This window comes from Podarcis filfolensis (genome assembly GCF_964270895.1).
Source record: "Podarcis filfolensis genome assembly, chromosome: Z".
Taxonomy (NCBI): domain Eukaryota; kingdom Metazoa; phylum Chordata; class Lepidosauria; order Squamata; family Lacertidae; genus Podarcis; species Podarcis filfolensis.
In genome coordinates, this window is record NC_139617.1 from 23019489 (window position 1) to 23042831 (window position 23343).

Below are 23343 nucleotides of genomic sequence, written 5' to 3' on the forward strand. Positions count from 1 at the left end.
AGACTATTATTGTCCAGAGTGCAGCCAGGCCACCAGCTGAAGGCAATGGAAGGCACTCTGCACCACTGAGGCCACCTGAGCCTCAAGCGACAGCAACACAACAGGAAAGGATCCAGTAGTACCCCCAAGCTAGGTACCTACCATCAAGAGCAGGCAACCTTCCAACCATCCAGTCTAGGGAACCATCCACTATCAGTGCCTCAATCTTATCTGGATTGAGCTTCAGTGTGTTGGCTCTCATCCCGTCCATTACCAAGGCAAGACAACAGTCCAGCACATCCATTACCTCTCCTGCAGATGTAGAAGAGAAGTAGAGCTGTGTGTCATCAGCATATTGCTGACAACGTACTCCAAAATTCCCGATGACCCCACTCAGTGGTTTCATGTAGATGTTAAACAACATAGGGGATAAAATTGAATCCCGAGGAACTCCACATTGAAGGCTCCATGGAACTGAATAACACTCACAAGCACCACCCTTTTGAGACAACCATCCAATTAAGACTGGAACCACCACAAAGTGGTGCCATTCACCCCTAACTTGGACGGACGCTACAAAAGGATACCATGGTCAATGGTTTCTAAAGCGGCTGAGGGTTCTAGAAGAATTAACAGGGACACATTTTCTCTGTCCCAGTGCAATTCCTATGCTAGAACTGGGCCTAAACCCTGACTGAAATGGATCTAGAAAATTAGTTGAGTTGGGCCCTCCACAACCCTAGTGAAGTATACTCATTTCCCCTCTCATATGTTGGCCCTGTATCTATGCTCTCCCTCTCTCTGAACAAATTGACCTCCTTTTTAATTACAGTTACTCCCCCAAACATTGTAATTCATTAGCTTGATTACTGAATTGCATGGCCCAAGTTGTTTTAACATATTGCCACTTAATCACTGTTCAATTTAGTAATTCATTAAATGCACACTAATGTGTTATTCTTTTGTTATAATATGTCAATTAATAAGTCCAGTAACTCAATAATTCACCCATTCATTAATCCTTTAATACAAAAAGACAGATTATAAAATTAATTTCATCAAGATAGCATGCTACTAGTATATAATTGATAATGCTATCAGAATTCATTATATACTATAGCCTACCCCAATTTATTCAGCTACTAATTCATTCATTAATGCTAGATCAATGTATCAGTTCATAAATTAGTCAAATTAGAGTTTCATTGGGAAAACAAGATCACAAGCAAGTCTCTCTGTTTTATTTGATTAGGTTCTATATTATGATCTTGAAAATAAAGGTTTGCAATTCCATTTTAACCTTCATTTCTTTCATAACCCAGATCTGTAAAGTTTATTTTGCATTGTTACAGGGAAATAATTAAACCAGTAAAAGAAAGTGCCAACTAAATTTGTAATTTGCTTACAGTTTTACCAAGTCCCATTTCTTCTTTGTTCTCCTCCACTACAACCAGCTTACAAAAATGAAATCCACTACAGCACCCAATTGGAAAGTGTCATTAGATATAATTCAGTCTATACTAGTTTCACCCTCAAACTGTGTGTGCATTAGATTAGGGGGGCCTTGCAATGATTTGAGCCATCCTGCCACATCTTCTCTATCCACTTCTAGAACCAAGAGGTCTTGTTTTTTTATCTGATTGTGCACCTGAAAGCAAGGTTTCAATTGGAGGGTTGCAGACATCACATCGTGAAATGAATACGTTCCCCTAGTTCAAGACATGTATTCTGTGTACATGATTGAAGCTAGGGAGAGGGCAGGAGATGGTACCTATTAATACTGAGACCCTTTCACAACCAAATAATATATAGAGATGTGTGTTAGAAGCAGCATCTTCTTTATTCTCAAGGGAGTATCTTCTCAACAAAGACAAAGGCTTAACAGAAACTGAAAAATCATGACAGATTCATCTTGGCATTGATAGCCAAAGGTCCAACATGCAAGTCTATCATCCTGAATGACCCTGTAAGTCTTGAACCAGGGAGTCAGGGCCCAGGCACCTTTCTCCCTGCATAGTTCTCAGACTGGGGAATTATTGGCCAGGATCTCTGGCTGCAGGAGAGTGCGACTCAAGTAGGTGGGCAGATCTAGAACTACAGCTCTTTATTTCAGCCCAAGGCCACAAGACAAGAGGAACCACAATAGAGGATTATGAGTGTCTATATAATTCTTGCCCCCAAATGTGTTCTTCAATGAGGACCAGTGCTGGATCTACACATTTTCCTGTAGAGGGCAAAAGCCTGCACTGCTGCCTCCCTATCACCACCACGGTTGAGAGAAGGAAGCATGTGCAGGTTGACTTGTCTCAGTGGTGGCCACAGTAGCAATACAAGGAAAGGCTGACCAAGGAGCAAAGGGGAGCCCATCCTGCTTCCCTTTGGGAGGGGCACTGAAAAACAAGGGACAATTTACATAAGTCCTGGTCCTAGCAGCTCTCACAAGACCCCTGCTCCAGGCTGGCGCTTACGTTGCCAGTTCACCTGCCTGCTGTGCTCCTTCTTTCCTGCTCGCTTGTGGTGGCAGTGGGACCTCTTTTGCACCTCCTCACCTTCCTCTTCCTGGTGTGGCCAAGCAGACCAGCCTTTCTATAGCCACTCACCTCTTCCTGTAAGGTGTGTGGGGGCTGTAGCCAGCCACACCATGTGATCATCAAGGCCTGGCTCCTTTACATTCCTGCTGGCCCAAAGAGAAAACAGAGGTGCACAGCAGCCACGGCACAGGATTGGTGACTCCTTACATGTTCCAACCAGATTCATCTTATTAGAATAGGTGGGTGGCTGTTCACCCACCTCTTCTAATAAATGGGACCTGGCTGGAATGTAGTCAGTGAATGTGTGCTATGGCAGTGACACTTCTTTCTTTTCTCTCACCTACACAGGATGCTGTTTTGCCACCCCCTCACCTGCCACCTACTGCACATGCCCCCTTTTGCACCCACTATGATCCAGTGAAATACTTTTCAGATGGAAAGGCCCTCTAGACTTTCTTGGTCTATGTCCCTGTCTTTGGTTCTCATCTGCCCAACCTAGCTTGTTTTGATGATATATCTGGCTCTAGTTCTTGTTTATAGGATTCAGTGCCTGATCTTCAGCCCATACATGTCCACATATTTTTGCTCTGTGGCTCATATGACTCTCGGTTGCAGCCTGTCAAGTAGACTGCCAGGCCCCAAGCTAACAGACCCTGAAGCTTAGCTTTTACCTTTCATATTCATGCAATGAATATGATACTTCTGAACATAATGTCACCTCAGATTTCCATTCAGCACACCCTGCAGGACTTTAGCTTTCATTAGTGTTAGAACTGTGAAAATATTTCAAAAATATTGGGATGCATTCAGAAGCAATTGAGAAAATCAGACATGCACACCGTGGCAAAAAATACCATGGCAAAAATAGGCATGAAAATTCAGCCTCCGAAGCAAATGGATACACACACTTTTTCTTTTCTTTTTTTTAAGGAATCACTCTCCTTTCAAATCTGTCTGTGTTAGGTAAGCTTTGCTTCACCAAATGCCCCTCACTTTAAAACATAGCTTCTTATCTTAAATATTTTGTTATTCCCAATAGCACAAAACAGACTTTGGGAGATTCAGTTCATATACAAATATATTTATTTTCTGATCCTTGGAACCAAGATAGGCTGGAGAAATTCAGGACTGAATCTCTGCAGATGTTTATTCAGACTTCTGAAAAGCTTAATGCAACATAAAATGGCCTGCAGCCTTCTAAGAAGGGTTACAAGACTTCATTTGCTCACTGTGCTTTCTGGACTTAACCATATCTGGTTAATCCTAACCATATCTACTCAGAACTAAGTCCTGCCATGGGGCTTAATCCCACGTAACTGGGGTAAGGATTACAGCTTACACCTTGGTACATTCTTACCCAAATATTTACAATTCTGTCTCCTTTTCTATCTTTTCCCACTCAGTTCTGGCTTGTTCGACACTGATAGCTCTCTAGTACAACTTCCTTCAGAGCTACAATCTATCATGAAATGAATGTTCCAGCATTTGATTTTCTGCAACACTCATGCAGAATGTTAACTTAAATAACGTCCTCCCCATAGATCGATTCTGTATTTGGCATTGATTTTTTTATTTTATTTTTTAGGCTTCTGACAAGCAAGGAAGGTAAAAGTGAGCCAAGCAAAAGAAAACAACAACAACAATCCTCCCTAAAGGAGAGTGTTTCAAAAAGTTTCTTTTTGAAAACAATAGATGAAAAAATCTTATCCAAGAAAAAGACAAAATTCCTGAAGCAATTTGTTTTAGTGAAGAAAAACATATCACAAGTATACAAATATTAAATGCTTGGAGGACTGCAGATTTATGTGTGTATGCGTGTGTGTATCTGTATCTATATATCTATATGCATACATCTATATGTATGCATATATATCTATACGTATCTGTATCTATATATCTATATGCATACAAAGTCTTTTGTATTGGCAAACACATACTTTGATGTGTAGAGGAGGCTTATTTTTTTATGTGTCCTGCTTTTAAGTTTCCTCCTCATACCTTTCCCTGGATGTGACATTTGAGGAGCAATAAATACAGAGAGCTTCTCACTTCTGTAGCTCCACTTCTTTAGATCAAAAGAAATGCCTGCTGGATCAGGCCAGTGGCCCATCTGGTCCACTCCTCTGTTCATAGCTGTCAACTTACAGATTTGAAAATAAGGGACCAGCAGCCTTGAAAATAAGGGACCAGCAGCCAAAATAAGGGACCTGCAGCATCACCTGTTCCAGGCACTCCAGTCTTCCTGTCCTCCTGCAGTCTGGTCAAACTCATGCTGGTAGCTTCGAAAACACTGTCCAACCAACTTTGTAACCAGAAGTTCAACTGAATAGAATCTGAATCACATGCACCACAAGGCCTATGCAGCCTCAACTTAAGATGGCTCCCCGGCCCGGCTTTGCACTGCAAAGTTTGCAGCAGCACATGCAACAAAATGGCGTCCAGCATTCAAAACCCCTCTCAGCTTGCATTAACTAGCCACACACAAGGCATGCAAGCTCCACCCCCCAGTCATTCTTAGACTTCTTATTGGGTGAGCAACACAGCCAAGCAACACAGTTGGAGCTTCCCTCCACCCTGGCCAGCAGGGAGGGAGGGAGAGGAGCTGCTTCCTTTGAAATTTAAGGGACATCATTTAAGGGACATTTAAGGGACATCCATCAATAAGGGACAGCAGCGGGACATGGCGCTGGAATAAGGGACTGTCCCTTCAAATAAGGGACACTTGACAGCCATGCCTCTGTTACCAACCAGAGATACCCATGGAATTCCCACACGAAGGACAACAGAACTCTCCTCACTTCTCAGCTTCATGAAATAAGAGTCCCTATATCCTTCCCACCCCTCCTGCCTGAAAGCATCAACAAAGTGAGATGGATTGATATAGACAACCCCTTCCCCACACCCTTTTTTTGAAGACCATGCACCAAGAGTTACATGCTTATAGATGTTTTGGCATTCCAATCTGGTTGCAGAAGTTTCATTTTAAATGTGTTTTTTGTTAGTTTCCTGGAACTGTTTGCTCAGTATCGAAGACCCAATTCTATGGAACTCTCTCCTGACTGACATCAGACCACTTCCCCAGGCCCACCCCAGCAACACTTGGTAAAGACTTCTTAAAATTTCAGTAGTCATTAAAGAATGGTCTTCCACAATGTTGTATTCGGTACACCCCTTTTGCGCCCTGCTTTGAAATGACTGTCATGTGGTATAGAAATGTTTATATCAATGAAATTTTAGAGTTGGCTTGGCATGTGTAGCGAATTCACCTATCAAATGGAAAATGTTTTGACGTTATTAACAGATGTAAAGAAGTAGTTTGTTAGCAGCTCATTTCCAGACTTCCACTTTGTCTCAGTCTCTCATCTTCTCAGCAGCTGCCACAAAGTCTGGCAATTAAGGGCAGGCTGCAATCGGTAGATAAACCACCGCTCTCTACAGCAAGAGTGGGGAACCTGTGGCACTCTGGAAGTTGTTGGGCTCCAGTGGTAAAGCTGGCTAGAGCTGATAGGAGCTGGAGGTGGTACATGACCCCAGTCAAGCTTGCAAAAATCTACCATTTGCCCGAGAATAAATGTTGGAAATGTAATGAAATTGAAGGTACATTCTTTCACCTTTGGTGGACATGTCCGAAGATTAAGGCTTTCTGGGAAATGATTTATAATGAAATGAAAAAGGTGCTTAAATGCACATTTGTGAAGAAACCAGAGGCCTTTCTCCTTGGCATAGTTGGCCAATTGGTGTCAAAGAAGGACAGAACTTTCTTTATGTATGCAACAACAGCAGCAAGAATGCTTATTGCGAAGCATTGGAAGACGCAAGATCTACCCACCTTGGAAGAATGGCAGATGCAAGTAATTGACTATATGGAAATGGCCGAGATGACTGGCAGAATCCGAGACCAGGGAGAAGAGTTGGTGGAAGAAGACTGGAGGAAATTTAAAACTTATTTACAGAAGTACTGTAAAATGTATGAATGTGGATGATATTGAAATAAAAAGAAGTTCTAGTAACAAGGGATAAAAATTGGAAATTATAAATTTGGGAGGTAAACATTTAAGGACAAAGTAGTACGATATGAATTTGCTGAGCTAATTGTTAAAGAGGGATACAAAAAAGGGAGGTGTGAGGAAGTCAGGAAAATAAGTTAACTAAAGATGAATAATTAGAAAAGAGTGATTTGTGTTTGTTTTAGGTTATTTATGTTATTTGTGGTGTTTTTGATTGTTTTTTTTTCTTTTTTTGTGAAAGATTGTATTGTTGTTTATTATTTTTTTGTGTGTTTTATGTATCTTTCTATTGTTAAACTTAATAAAAATATTATTATAAAAAAAAAAGAGCTGATAGGAGCGGGAATCCAACAACATTTTGAGGACAACAGTCTGCCCAGTGCTGCTCTGCTGACACAAAAGGACTCTTGGACCCCTGAAAAGTCAATCTGTTCTTCATTGTAAAGCCAGCAGGGCAAGACTCATTAATGGACAATACCAAGAACTCTGTGTTCTTGTTTGACCTTCTACCTAACACAACACACCAAACCAAGGGCTCGCCCACACTTCCACTTGTCCTGTCACTTTTCCCTGGGAAAATGTGCACCAAGCACCACTGTCTTACAGCTACAACATCCAATTATTATTATTTTTTTAATTCCACCATCACCTCCACTACAGCTCTGCCTTGTGTAACAAGCTTTTATTTTTGTGACAGGTTGGTTGGTCCTAAGAAAGGCATAGCCCAACCATAAACAAAAGAGTAATTGTATAAGTCAGAAGTTGCTGGCAATTGCTGTAATGATAGCTCACAGCTATCCAGATCTTCCTCCACAAAAAAAAAAGATATGGAACAGAAGACTACACAGGAAAATGACTTAATCTGCTCCATATGATGTAGGGATAGCAAGCAATTTAAGTGGGTGATTACCATATGATTAAAAAGTTATTAAGAGTATTCCTTTTAATAAAAACTGGTTTTTTAATAAAAAAAATACCTTGAGTGGGTTCATCAACAGCTTTTCTTTTTCTGCTGTGGCTGTTGTAATTCATTCTGAGTTCTTGGCCATATTCGTTAAGCGTTTCTCTGGACTCATAAGACTGTCTTGCCTTTCTTCCATCCTCACTTTCATCAGATGAGCTTGTGTAAGCTAGATCCATTTCATGCTTCGCTTTCGACAGTGGCTGGTAGGGTTTACAATCCATTTGCTCCATCTCTGATTAAGTAGGCCAAAATCGTGAAAACAGTGTATTGAGGCTCCTTACCGAAACAGTCCTGGAAGAGACAAAAATGTTCAATGTAACTCTCTTCATTCAAGCATGGTAGTTGTTCAACCCCCCCCCCCCAAAGCAATTGATTTGTCTAGTAGATTTAGTTAAGGGAAACTTAAAATGTTCTCAAAGGGAGCATAAACATTCTCCTAATGATCCCTTGTTTTGAAAGGTTTTAGCCAGTTAATTGTTGCAAGGAATTAAACAACAAGTTGTAAGAAATTGTAGGCAGAATAAACCTTGAGATGGAACCACTGAATTATACTGGGTGGGTAGATACAAGCATTTTATCTCACTATTTTTTAAAATATAGATAAACTTATTTTTTAAAAAAATATATAATAATTACAGTAGTGGAATATAAAACTAAGTTTCACATAGTACATAGGATATTCAGGAAAAGTGTTCATCAAGAAAACTAGCTTCCTCTCATCACTGCAGGTAGTGAATTTTGTACACCAATTCCAAAACTATAAGAAATAAAGTCCCCATATAGCAAAACACACACATTCTGACATTCATTAATTTTACAATGTTTCTGTAGATAATCTTTAAATTTCTTCCAGTCTTCTTCCACCGACTCTTCTCCCTGGTCTCGGATTCTGCCAGTCATTTCTGCCAATTCCATATAGTCCATCACCTTCATCTGCCACTCTTCCAGAGTGGGTAGATCTTGTGTCTTCCAATACTTTGCAATGAGTATTCTTGCTGCTGTTGTAGTGTACATAAAGAAAGTTCTATCCTTCTTTGGCACCAATTGGCCGACTATGCCCAGGAGAAAGGCCTCTGGTTTCTTCAAGAAGGTATATTTAAATACCTTTTACATTTCATTATATATCATCTCCCAGAAAGCCTTAATCCTTGGGCATGTCCACCAAAGGTGAAAGAATGTACCTTCACTATCTTTACATTTCCAACATTTATTATCGGGCAGATGATAGATTTTTGCAAGCTTGACTGGTGTCATGTACCACCTGTATATCATTTTCATAATATTCTCTCTTAAGGCATTACATGCCATGAATTTCATACCTGTGGTCCACAACTGTTCCCAGTCAGCAAACATAATGTTATGTCCAACGTCTTGTGCCCATTTAATCATAGCAGATTTAACCGTTTCATCCTGAGTATTCCATTTCAACAGCAAGTTATACATTCTTGATAGTATCTTAGTTTTGGGGTCTAATAGTTCTGTTTCCAATTTTGATTTTTCCACCTGGAAGCCAGTTTTTTTGTCCAAATTGTAAGCCTCCCTTATTTGATAATAATGAAGCCAGTCTCGCACTTTATCTTTTAGTTTCTCAAAACTCTGCAATTTCAATTTGTCTCCTTCTTGTTCCAGAATTTCCCAATATTTCAGCCATTTGGCCTCCATATTGAGCTTTTTCTGAGCCTTCGCTTCCATCGGTGACAACCACCTTGGGGTTTTATTTTCAAGTAGATCCTTATATCTTATCCAGACATTAAACAATGCTTTCCTGACAATATGATTTTTAAATGCTTTGTGTGCTTTAACCTTGTCATACCACAAATATGCATGCCACCCAAAAACATTATTAAAACCTTCTAAATCCAAGATGTCTGTGTTCTCAAGAAGCAGCCATTCTTTCAGCCAGCAGAATGCTGCTGCTTCATAATATAGTTTAAGGTCTGGCATTGCAAATCCACCTCTTTCCTTTACATCAGTTAGTATTTTAAATTTTATTCTGGGCTTCTTGCCCTGCCAAACAAATCTAGAAATGTCTCTCTGCCACTTCTTGAAACAGTCCATTTTGTCCAAAATTTGCAATGATTGAAACAAAAATAACATTCTTGGCAATACATTCATCTTTATAACAGCAATTCGACCTAACAAGGAAAGCTTCAAATTTGACCATATTTCTAGATCCTTTTTCACTTCTGACCAACATTTCTCATAATTATCTTTAAATAAATTTAAGTTCTTAGCGGTCATATTAACCCCCAGGTATTTTACTTTCTTAACCAATGTTAAACCTGTCTCCTTCTGAAACCTCTCTTTCTCATTCGGTGTTAAGTTTTTCTCAAGAACCTTAGTTTTTAACTTGTTCAACTTAAATCCTGCCACATGACCAAATTCTTGAATAAGTTCTAATACTCTTTTAGTACTAGATTCTGGCTCCTGTAACGTCAGTACTAAGTCATCTGCAAAAGCTTTCAATTTGTACTGTTTGGCTCCGACCTGTATACCTTTAATCAAACGGTCCCTTCTGATCATATTTAGGAAAACCTCCAGGACCGAAATAAAGAGCAATGGGGAAATTGGGCAGCCTTGTCGTGTCCGTTTCTCTATCTTAAATTCCTCTGTCACCACATTGTTAACAATTAGTTTGGCCTTTTGTTCTGAGTAAATTGCACCTATACCATTTTCAAAACCTTGACCAACCCCCATCCCCTGAAGATTTTTCTTCATAAAACTCCAAAAGATATTGTCTCATTCTGGGTCTTCTGACCTACTTGAGACATTTAAATTGTGGGTAATCTTCTCTGATATTGCTAGTGCACACATATTTTTGTACCAAAGTGTTAATTGTAGTTGCAAGTTAATTGCAATGTTTTCCACCCATGCTATAATGTTATTAGGCCTTTCAAGTCTGAATTACACCCATAGCCATCCCAGATATTTGACAAAGAAAGTTTGAGGTGAGGTCATTACAATATCACTTTTACATCTATCAGAGTTCTCCCTATAAATGTCAGTCCAACATTTAGAAAACAGTGGGTCATTACTACCATAGATGAAAACAAACAAACAAACAAACAAACAAACAAACAAAAACTCTGCCCACACAGTAAGAGTCTAGAAGTTATTCTAGAAATTTGTACCAGTATATGGTGCCATCTATGAATATGTGGATACTGATTTATATGGTGTAGGTAGCCATAAATTATTCCACTTACTTTCAGGAAGGAAAAGGGTGGTCCTGCCACCACCAAAATGTGGCACCCAACAGATCAAACCACCCCCCTCAAAAGAATGCAGCCCTTGAAAGAAAAAAATAGCTTCAAATATCTACAGAGTTTATCAGCTCCAGCCAAACATTCTTCAGAGGTAAGGTTCCATTGTAAATTGACCTAATAAGCTCTTCTACCGTCGAAACTGTGCCTCAGGAGAAATCCATAGTATAGGAACCAGCAGCTCCTTACAAATAGGAGTTATTAGCATGTCTGAAGATATATTGATGAAGCAATTGAATTCTAATCTTGAACCTTGTGGGAAGTCAAAGCGAAATGCACCAGTTGCTTCTTTATTTGTGATGTACCATTTAATTCCTACATGACACACATGGAAAATCAAATGCACATGTTTCATTTCTCAGAGGGGAGGAGTGGATCAGAACTGAACGCATTCTCACTTCCAGTGCATTTATGAACAGGGAACTCTCCGACATAAACTTCTGTACAGTGACAAATGGCTGTATTTCTGTTGGTTCCAGATTACTTTTCTTCTAGAAAACACACATAGAAAAACTATTGAGCTGCACACCCACCCACTCCTCAAACTTCTGAAATGAAACATAAGATATGTTGCACCTTAGAGCAGGGGTCCCAAACTGTTTTGGGCCCAAGGGCACATTTGGAAACCGCCATGAGGACTACCAAGTAACCATTTCACAGAAGAAAAACTGACAATACTCAGGCAATACACCTTCACAAGCACCTATATGTTCTTGATTTGGGAGTCTAGCCATACAAGAATGGAGGAAGTAAAATACAATATGTGGTTGAAGTAGGTCACCCACTTTAAAATAAGAGATACAACTTTCTGAACTCAACCCACAATATTTCAATTTCTACTAACTGAAAAGACAACCCTTAAAGCTCTCCTGCTCTTTTCTAAAGAATAATGTATTCCTGTCGTGAGGTACATTAATGAATGCACAATAAGGGGAGGAGATCTATAGCTAAAAAGACATGCTAGGAATCCTTTGACTACACCACTTATACAAAAGACAAAATCTAACACTTGGGGATGTAATATAGATCTAACAGTGTCCAAGGAGGCTGTTTGGGTTCACAAAGCAATGGACGGAAAACACACCCATATCTGCAGAAGTTTCCTCTTGAAAGAAGGTGAGACTTCTTTATTTTAAAATAAAGTTTTCTATTTTAATGTAAAACAATCATCTAAAATTAAGATCGTGTTTAATTTTAGCTGCTGGGTCATTTAAAATATTGTTCATTCTCCCCTGCCCCTCCAAAACAAAGTCTCTAGAAAGCAAAATGAACAGAATGAAAATGATTCACACGAAATAAATTAGTCTGGTGAAGTGCTACCCTTTTTGATCCATATGGTAGCATATGGCAAGGCAGGCAGAAAAAAAAGATGTGTTACAGTATTTACTTTTCAGTTGTGGAACTCTGTATTGACTGTGGTGTGGCTTTCACTTTTCTATAATTAATTTCATCCTCATAAATGATATTCAATCAACAATGCATTGCATTTGCACCTTTAGATTTTAAACTTAATCATGTCCCCCACCCCATTTCTATTCACAACATACAGAACGCAATTAAAATCATCACCATCACCATCAACAACAAAATAGTTAAAACAGCATCTAGTATTAGTATAGGAGAGTCATATAACATTAGTAACCACAACAGCCACAACCAAACACCAAAACAAAATCTCAATAGAAACAGTCAGGAAATTCCAGGAGAAACAGAAAGGTATTTTAAAGCTGCAATCCTAATCCCATTTACACAAGAGTAAGACCCACTGAATTCAATAGGACTAACATCTCAGTAGACATGGGTAAGATTACAATGTAGCTGTCTGCAAAAGCCCTTCTATAATTGGTGCTTGCCTCACTGCCATAGGGCTCCATTGAGAAGAAGGGCAGGATATAAACTGAATAAATAAATAAAATAACAAGATGGGCACCATAATGGAAGAGGCCCTCTGTTGAGCCTTGGCAGCCAGACTTCAAGTAGATAGTAGAAGAGTCCAGAGGGTCCCTCCTGTAGACCTGGGCAGACCATACAGGGAAATGCAACCCTGAGCACAGGAAAACAACATATCTGAGCTACTTCCAGCTCCACCTTGAGGGTGAAGGAAGGGAAGGGAAGAAAGAATCACTGAACTTCTCTGGCCATGATTTTCCAATCCATGAAATGAGAATAATAATAATGCTTGCCTATCTCACAGAGGAACCAGTGGTTTTAAATCACTCACCTTTTCCAGTGAGCGTCAGGGCTCTACAAAAGGCAAGGTACATCTTGCACTAAGCATGTGTTAGTAGTGTCTCTCTAGAAACCTTAAGAAAAACTGAGGATAAATTGCTGTAAGTGTATGTATGAACATTAACCTGAAATCTTAATTTTATGGAACAATGGCTCTGAATAACAGAAAGGATAGAAGCCTGCCAAAAGCAAGATTATAAACTTGCATCTCCAAATGCGCCATGAGCCATTCAGGACTGAAGATGGTGGATTTTAATTAATCACTTCTTAGAGGTGCAGCGCTGTGATTCAGTAGTCGGGAATTAGACAGCTACAGTCCCCTGGTTTTGCTGCTGGGTGTGACTGGGTATAGCTGAGATGGAAACACAATTTCCAAAAGGCAGGGAAAGCTATAACCCCCCCACACCTCATACCTGCAAGAATAACAGAGGGAGTCTGCAAGTTTTCAGGAGGAATTCCGGTGGCCAGTCAGGGCAGAATAATTGACAGAAAACGAAAAGATCCTTCAACCCCCTCCCCCTCTCTCCCTTTAACAGTCACTAACAGTCTACATGCTTCAAGGAGGAATGGGGCGGGGGGTGGCCTATCAGATATTTTTTTTTGGACTTCAGCTCCCATCATTTCTAATCTTTGGCTATGCCGCTTGGGGCTGATGGGAGTTGAATGGAATCTAGAAGACCACAAATTCTCCACCCCAGTTATAATGGATGAACCACAGCTCAGTGACTGAGCACATTCTTTCCATGCAGAGGGTGCAAGGTTCAGTCTCCAGAATCTCCAGAGAGCACTGGGAAAGTCTGGAAGCCTAGCAAGCTGCTTTTAACTGGAGTGGACTACACTGAGCAGAATAGACCAACAGTATAATTCTGTATAAATTAGCTTCCTGTGTGTCTGAATTCTCCACGTAAAAAGCTGTGGCAATACCTGAAGGTCTGCCAACATCACCCCCCCCCCCCACAGAACCATAAGACTCTAAAAACTACAAAGGAATAGAGAGGAGTAATGAATCAGGGGCAGCGATATTGCAAGGCTTACTGCATGCATCACGCTCCCCATTTCCCACATTTCCCAAGTTAAATAGGCAGAAACAGCTTAACCTGATTAAATTCTCATGCCCTGGACAACTGCAGAGTTTCACCATTGCTCGGCAAGCTTAATCCATAAACGCACAAAATGACATAAAACATTTCTATTAATATTCCTTTGCAAGACACCAAACTTATAATTTTGCAGGAAAGGAGCATATCTATGAAAGGAATTAGCAAGGACCTCCAAGCAGCTTTTCAAGGGTTAGTTAAAATATTAAGATTTCCCCCTCACAATAAACCTCCCCACCCTTCAATGCCTGCAGCGGGTGTGTATGAATGTTTGACAGGCAGTATAATTAAACATCTGCAGCAAGAAAAAGAACATTTCAACATTCTTTTTTCTCCAAGATTATGCTCATTTCAGTGTGTTAAAAGAATCGACGTAGCAGATGAAGGACTTTCTGCCTGACCTTCATGTATTACTTTCCCTTTTTAGGGAGTGCATTAGGTAACACAAGTGGGAGCCATTGGTGGCTGGTGCTTGTTGGGACTGGGAGGGTGGGAGGTAGGGAGACCAACAGTAGATGGGACCAGAATGAATGAGAGGCAAAAGCAACTCTATCTTCTTCCCTGCTGAGCAACACCATGACTAAGAAGGAGGTAGCTGACAAAGATTGCCATCCCCTGTAAAGAGGCAGGCAAGTGGGGGCCAAGGAAAGACAGGAAGACAACCAAAATGATCACGGGTCTGGAAACCAAGCCTTATGAGGAACAGATGAAGGAGCTGGGTATTTTTAGCCTGGAGAAAAGGAGACTGGGAGGAGATATGATAGCCATTTTCAAATATCCATGGAAGATGGAGGAAGCTTGTTTGCTTCTGCCTAGGAGGGTAATACCCAAACCAACGGCTTCAAGTTACAAGAAAGAAGATTTTGACTAAACACCAATAATAACTTTTTGATGGTAGGAGTTGTTGATGGTAACACCCTCAGAAGGTGGTGGACTCTCCTTCCTTGGAGGTTTTTAAGCAGAGGTTGGATGGCCATCTGTCATGGATGCTTTAGTTGAGATTCCTGCATTGCAGGGTTTTGTTTGTTTTTCTGAGCCTGCTGATACTTCCAAGTGCTTGGATGTTGCTATTTTGACTACTATTTATGAATCCACACTTAATAAGCTCACAATTTTTATATAGGAAGAATAGGTTCATCAGCATCTTTAACTTATGTCAGTCTACCTGTTGTATTTATGTACATCCTGCCTAGTTCTTGCCTGGTGCCCAGTGCTGAGTCATCAGAGGATGAACCAGACACTTCATAGGTCAAGGACCTGCTGAAGAACCCTTGGTGCTGTCAGAGGAGGTAAAGGTAGAAAGGTAAAGGACCCCTGGATGTATGAATGTTTGACAGGCAGTATAATTAAACATGGTCCAGTCAAATTTGACTAGGGGCTGTGGTGCTCATCTCTGCTGAAGGAGCCTGAAAGCTTTCCGGGTCATGTGGCCAGCATGACTAAAATACTACCAACGAGTGCTAGAGTGCACTGAAACACTGTTTACCTTTCCGCTGCAGTGGTACCTGAAGGGATGCGGGTGGCGCTGTGGTCTAAACCACTGAGCCTCTTGGGCTTGCTGATCAGAAGGTCAGCGGTTTGAATCCCCACAATGGAATGAGCTCCTGTTGCTCTGTCCCAGCTCCTGCCAACGTAGCAGTTCAAAAGCACACCAGTGCAAGTAGATAAATAGGTACCACTGCAGCGGGAAGCTAAACAGTGTTTCCATGCACTCTGGTTTCTGTCATGGTGTTCTGTCATGGTGTTTCCAGAAGCAGTTTAGTCATGCTGGCCACATGACCCAGAAGGCTGTCTGTGGACAAACGCCGGCTCCCTTGGCCTGAAAACGAGATGAGCGCTGCAACCCCATAGTCACCTTTGACTGGACTTAACTGTCCAGGAGTCCTTTACCTTTTTACCTTGTCAGAGGAGGAGCCACCTCAGTCCTTGAAAATCCCCACACCCAAAAGGCCCAGGTGAAAAAAAGTAAAAAACGTAACATGCGTATGAACCCAGAGCTGGTGTGTGGCTCATGAGTAAGCAGTATCTGGAACTCAATTACCACCAGCAGCTGGGGTTAGGGTATGTTCTAGGACACCAAGGTGAACAAGGTCTCCCACGAGAGCCTTATAGTTGCTGGAAACAACACAGGTCTCTGGCTCCTTCATCCCAATTGCTGTGCTGTACCTTGTATGAACACTCTGTGCTATTGACCTTGCTTCTGCATTGTTTTTTGGACCTAGAATGATTCTCCAGGCTTGACATTTATTGAGACTATGCTATGCCTTGAACCCTGCTTGTTGGGGGAAGCATTTTGCTAAAAAGTTTTTACTTCCTGGGACTGAGACCTAGTTTTATAACTGTAATTGTTTTATATGTTTTTACAGTTGTGTATTGTATTACTGAGGAGCACAACAGTTTATAAGTTGTTGTTTTTACCCACTCTTCACCATAACGATGATGCAATATACAGTTATAAAAACAAATAAAGTTGTTACAATTATAAAGCAAGAATGAAATTATAAAGGAGGCTAAAGGGGGTGACATGTGGGGGGGGGGAGTCCCAAGGGTAAGAGAAAGAGGGTTTGACAGCTGCATTTGGTCCCTGGACTAGAGAAGCTCAGGGGGGGAGAACCAGGGAGCACCACTACCTCACAGCATATTCTGGCTGAGGCAATCGCCCCACTCTGCCTAATGGTAGAACTGGCCCTGAAGATTGCTTTAAAAGAAGTTATTTGATTAGAGCCATGTGTAGTCCAGTACAGATAATGTATTCTGTATAGGAAAGTTTCTTCTTGGTTAACACCATCCTAGACTAAATATTAGTAAAAGCATTTTGCCTCATCAGTTCTGCTTCAGTGCAAACATACGATTAACAGAATGAACAAGCAGTGTGGATGCTTTGCCATCAAACCCTGACAAATGACAGGCAAGCATAGTCATGGGGGTACCATAAACTGCTGACGCTGTTACACCAGAGTTTATATTACAGTGGAACCACATTACAACTAGGAGTAGAAAATTAAATCCCATCAAGCATAGCTAAATGTTGTTTGCACTTAAGAATATGTGAGTAAAACCAATCCAAACCAACACATGAATTTGGTGCAAAGGTTTTCTAATATGTAGGATAATCCTGTGCAACCTCAGGAGATCTTCCAACAAAGCATTTTGGATGCCTATGTGTTTACTCTCTGACTGCCTTATAATACAAAGAAGATGCTTACCTATTGGCCACCTGACATCATCACCATCCAGCAATGGAAAAATTACATCTGCAACCACAAAGGAAGCCAGCTTTTCTGCAAAGGAAGGAAAGACCTAGGATTTCTTGGGGGGAGGCAATTTAAATTGATTTAACTGAGGCTCCTAAAGAAAATGTATCTGGAGGGAAGGTTTTCTCTTGAAAAAGCCATCTCTATTCACAGAAAACACGTCAAGGCACTTTGGTTACACGAATAGCACATGGGACAACTCTACAGCACAGAGCTTTATAGGACAATGGGTCTAACCACTGAAATGAGTCTGCCCATTGTGGAGACAGTGTGTGGATTGAAAGCTTAAGAATGGTGGCCATTCCTTCAGCATGGTAAGGGAGTTAAGCCCTCTTCAGGCATTCCATAATGGGAAAGTAAACATGTGGGGTTGGTGGAGAGGGCAGCAAAGATGGATATGCTAGCTCTGGCTCTGCTCCTTCACTTTCAAACTCATGGAAAGCAAAAGTCTGCAGCGATGAGCCTTTTTTTAATCCATGGAGTCTCCACACAAGCTTATAAATTCTGCACAGGGACACAGGAAACCGCATTATCCTCAGTCATATACTACTAGTCTATCCAGCTCAGTACTGAACCAGATCTGGACCTGGTGTCCCTTCAGACAGAGGACTATCCTCTGTAATTTAATCCTTTGAGACTACTTTCTTTTGTATTAAGAAGCTAACAAGCTAACAAACAAACAAATGGTGAAAAAGTTGTATAATAATAATAATAATAGTAATAATAGTAATAGTAATAGTAATATCATCTGAAGCTCCAACTGTTCCCTTACAAACCCATGCAAATATAAGTTCCTCTGAGCATCTGCTTTACATGCTAATATCATCTAAAACAGGATGTGTGGCAACCCACAGCAGGGACTTCTCCATGGTGGTACCAAACCTATGGATTTCCCTCCCTAGGGAAGTTTGTTTGTCTCCCTCCTTATTGACTTTTAAACACCAGACCAAAGAGGCCCTCTTGCGTAAGGCTTTCAGGTTTTCCTAATTACCCATTTCCTTCTTGTTTCTAGATTCAGGTTGGTAGCCGTGTTGGTCTGATGCAGTCGAAATAAATAAAAAAATTGTCCAGTAGCATCTTAGAGACCAACAAAGTTTGTTCTGGGTATAAGCTTTCATGTATCTGAAGAAGTGTGCATGCACACGAAAGCTTATACCCAGAACAAACTTAGTTGGTCTCGAAGGTGCTACTGGACAATTTTTTTATTTTTTATTTATTTATTCCTTCTTGTTTCTGTTACTCTAAATCATGTTGCTAATTACTAATTCATTTACTGAATTTTTTGAAAATGTTATTTTTATAGTATTGTAATTTTTGTATGTGTTTATTAGTGTACAGTGGTACCTCAGGTTACAGATGCTTCAGGTTACAGATGCTTCAGGTTACAGACTACACTAACCCAGAAATAGTACCTCGGGTTACAAACGTTGCTTCAGGATGAGAACAGAAATTGTGCAGCGGCAGTGCAGTGGCAGCGGGAGGTCCCATTAGCTAAAGTGGTGCTTCAGGTTAAGAACAGTTTCAGGTTAAGAACGGACCTCTGAAACGAATTAAGTTCTTAACCTGAGGTACCACTGTATTTGTGAAACTTTCAAATCAAGGGCAGCTTAGAGATATTTTATCAAAACGTGGAAATCAGTAGCATCTGCCAATGCCATAGAAGTAGGTGCAGTTGAGGATTGATGTGCAAACCTATGTTTTTCTACACTGCATTTCATTTATGAAGGACAGCTATGCATCTTCAGAGACTGCATAGTACAATGAGAAAGGGTTTCAAACGCACATCTCTCCTTTTAGTTAGTCATCAGACTGCATTCATCTTCCCTTTGGACTTTTCCTGCCAGCAATTCAAAGGGAAATACCAACTGCACATTCTGATCCGATAAGAAAAAAAAACAGCAACAGAAAGACAGAAACTGAAAATGATCTAGCATAAAATGATATCAAGTAGTAGCGTCAAATATTGTTCCTGGCTATGCTGGATATCACCCATCAGAAAACACATGCATAGGATTTGCCAGGCTGCATGATACCTTCTCATGGAGAACTGATTAATCTTTTGACAGGTTCGCCCATGTAATTCGAGGGAGTAGGTTTCTGTAACACAGCTGAACAGTGGTGAAAAGGGACCGAAGAAACTATGGGAGCATTCAGACACAAGGGAAATTGTGTTAGTTTTCCTGGTTACAATCCTAACACTTCTGTCCCATTTTCTAACATTCTCTTTATACAGCAGTATCTGTTGTGCTGTGGAACTGAGGCTTTTTGATTGACAGAATGGCTATGTTATACTAAATTTTATTCATGCCTGTGGCCATGGTGTGGAACAATAGTGAACATCACTGGACAACAACACCGTTCCTCTATCCTTCTTGCACATGTGTGCTCCTGGTCCTCCATGATTCACCCATGAAAATGGCAAGAAATAACTGTATGCTGGGATACGGCCCCAAATTTCATCACTTTATTCCTATGGTTTTCTGGGTTAATAGGGTTTCAAAGAGATTATTTCTGGAGCCAATTAACATGGAAATGAGAACCGAATGTCCACTATATTCCACTTCATATGTTATATGAAAGTCTCGGATACAATATGGAAATTAACAGCCAGAGAAAAATGGGGGAAACAGAATAAACTGCTGTGTGGATGCAGCTTATATTTAAGAGAGAAGCTTTCCTTTATGGGGCACTACAGAGCAGTTTATTAATTTCAGTTTCATAGGGTTGGATTCCGATGCTTAGAATAGACCCTTCTGAATGCACTGCTGTCACTCAAGGCTCAGCTGGCCTCAGCGGCACAGAGTGCCTTCTATCAGCTTCGGCTGTTGCAGACTCTCCAAGTGTCCCTATTTTCAAGGGACAGTCCATCCCAGTTTCTGATTTTATCCTGGAATGTCCCGCTTTTCCTTAGGATGTCCCTATTTTCACAGGAGAAATTTTGGAGTGTATGGAGTTATGTGACCCCGAGCCAAGGAAATAAGTAATAACAACAATAGAAGAGGACATCCCTATTTTCATTGGAGAAATGTTGGAGGGTATGCTGGTGCCCCAGTTGCACCCTTAGCTGGATAGGCATAGCCTATCTTCTGCAGTCTATGCTCCAGTAACCTAGGTTGTTGTTGTTTAGTCATTTAGTCGTGACCGACTTTTCCTGACCCCATGGACCAGAGCATGCCAGGCACTCCTGTCTTCCACTGCCTCCCACAGTTTGGTCAAACTGTTGGTTAACTTAGGTTAGATTACTGCAATGCATTATACATAGGGGCTGCCTATGAAGATTGTTCAGAAACTTCAGCTGCTGCCAAATTCAGCGGCCAGGCTACTCACTTGGACAAGACAATTTGACCATATAATGCCAATCCTGGCCCAACTGCACCAGCTGCCAATTGGTTTCAGGGGCCAATTCAAAGTGCTGGTTTTGACCTACAAATCCTTAAACAGCTCTGGACTGTAATACCTCAAGGACTGCCTCTCTCCATAGGAATTGACCAGGACCCTGCAATCACCATATGAGGCCCTTCTTCACGTGCCTTCTCTGTGAGAGGTTCGGAGGGCAGCAACACAACAACAGGCCTATTTTGTGGTAGCTCCCCATTTGTGGAAGGCTCTCCCCAGGGAGGATCTCCTGGAGGCTTTGTTACATATCTTTAGGCGCCAGGCAAAAACATTCCTCTTCTCCTGGCCCTTTGAGTAATTAAACAATTAACGGCCTTTTAAAACTGTGGGTGTTTTTTGTGTTTGTTTGTTTTTGCTACTACGTTATGGATATTTGCGTTTTTATTTTGTAAATCACCCTGTGATCATCAGATGAAGGATGGTCCATAAATTTAATTAATTAAGTAAGTAATGAGTAATAATAATAATTACTACAAGTCTCTTTTCAGTGTGATTCCATCTGCCATCTACATTTAAACAGTCATAGCTTCCACCAAATAACCCTGGGAATTGTTGTTTGTTAAGGGTCCCGAGAGTTGTTATGCAACCCCTATTCCCTTCACAGAGTTACAATTCTCAGTCCCTTTTTCCAGAGTACTCAGAGAATTGTAGCTCTCTGAGAGAAAAATAAGGGCCTCCTACCCTAACAACAAATTGCAGTTCTCAGAGTACTTTGAGAGAAGCCATGGCTGTTCAAAGTAGTATAATATGTAGTATAATAAGCTTTAAATGTAAACTGCTGATGGGACCTATGACTAAGTTTGTATCCAATTCAAGGAAGCAGACCTTCAACCATTTAGCTCTGTGACCATGACTTGAGCAGCTGTTTAAAAGCATATACATCTCCATCCACACAATATGTAAATGATATGCAGTTTCTACACTGTAGAAACAGACTAAAAATGGTGTCAGATCCTGACTTTCCCCAAAGTTAAATATAGAGCACAAGGCTTTTTTCCCCCCATTGATGCAAAAGGTCAAGATTTCAGATGTTCAGGTCCTAGAAGACCTTCATATCCAGAAAGATAATCATTTGCCTTCACATCATGGCAGTAAAAAGAGATGACTGCCAGTGGAGGCGAAGGATTCCAAATACATAATGTGCATTTGTTCATTTTGTCCACACATTGGTCTGCACATCCCCACCCCCCACCCTGTATGGGTTATAAGTTATCCCATACATACGTTGCAGGAGATATGCAATCCTAGTGCATGGAATTTTCAACTGAGAATTTTGACTTAAAAGGCACTCTGGTACCAACTCTCACACTCCACCATGTGTTGTGGTGCTTCTGGACAAAGGAGAAACTCATCCAGCCGCAAAACCAGTGACTTGACCACAGAGCATTTTCCACCTCATATACCGTATTTTTCGTCCCATAGGACGCTCGGTCCCATAGGACGCACCTAGTTTTTTGGGGGGGGAATAAAGGAAAAAAAATTCCCTTTATTTCCCCCCCAAAACCAGGTTGGGGAACAGCGGTATGGCAGCGCTCCGCCTCACCGCTGTCCCCCGAGCTTGTGGGGCTGGCCGATGTCTGCCCGGCGCGCGGGGCGCTCTGCTTCAGGGTGCCCCGCGCACCGGGCTGCTATCCGCAGCGTGAGGAGCCCTGCGGGAACTCCCGTGGGCTCCCCAGGCTTGCGGATAGCTTCCTGAAGCCCGGAGAGCAAGAGGGGTCGGTGCACACCGACCCCTCTCGCTCTCCAAGCTTCAGCGAAAGCCTGTATTCACCCCATAGGACGCACACAGATTTCCCCTTCATTTTTGGAGGGGGAAAAGTGCGTCCTATAGGGCAAAAAATAAGGTATGTACAACTTGGTCTCTGCAGCACTGAAGATAGTAAGATGACTCTGGCATATTTTTCATCAGAAAAACTAAATCCAGGTCTCAGCCATGAGGCAAAATACTAGACACAGACATTTGCACAATGGATAAAGCCATTTCAGGGAAGGGCTATAGGCTGATGGTAGGATGCGTGCACTGAATGCAGAAGGTCCTAGTTTCAACCCTCATCGCCTCCAGGTAGAGCTGGGAAAGACCTGTCTGAAATCCTAGAGAACCACTGTCAATCATTGCAGGCCATACTGTGCCAAATGAACCAATGGTCTGAGTTGGTAAAAGGTAGCACCCTACAATTCTATGTATGAACTGCCCACAATGGTGCTACAAAAGGGATTCTGTTTAAGACCCTGGGGCATCCTTTATTCTCATTAACTCTTGACAGCATTTTAAGTTAACGAAACTCAGAACGCCAATCTGCATTTAAAAATACCACTAATGAATGCTCCGTGCATTGAAGTTCCACTTCAGGCAAACCACCAGATGAAAGGTTTACTTTCATGAACACCCAAAACAATGATTTTAGTGTAATGGCCACAGCGATCATTATTTTCCAGTGTCATGTCAATGTCATCCTTTGCAAACACACATCACTGTGTTGCAAGGGTTGTTAAACAGTAGACTCAAGTCTTAGCCGAAGTCTTAATTAAAACTTCAACTTTAAACAAACTTAAAACAAACTCTTAAAAGCTACCTTTTAAAAAGTTAACTTTTAAAAAATAATAAAACTAAAATAAAATTAAA

At 41.1% G+C, this 23343-nt stretch overlaps 1 protein-coding gene across 11 annotated transcripts in view; it reads right to left on the reverse strand.

Annotated features, from left to right (window-relative positions):
* TENM1 (teneurin transmembrane protein 1) overlaps positions 1-23343 on the reverse strand; it is a 393076-nt gene that overhangs the window by 294953 nt on the left and 74780 nt on the right. For 10 of the 11 annotated variants that reach the window (XM_083595775.1, XM_083595774.1, XM_083595782.1 and 7 more), the window contains exon 2: positions 7495-7772. In XM_083595775.1, the coding sequence (XP_083451901.1) occupies positions 7495-7711 (217 nt within the window). In that variant the 5' untranslated portion in view covers positions 7712-7772. Of the gene's footprint in view, positions 1-7494; positions 7773-12965; positions 12985-23343 lie in introns of those variants that run through there. The other variant, XM_083595777.1, reaches the window with a different exon arrangement.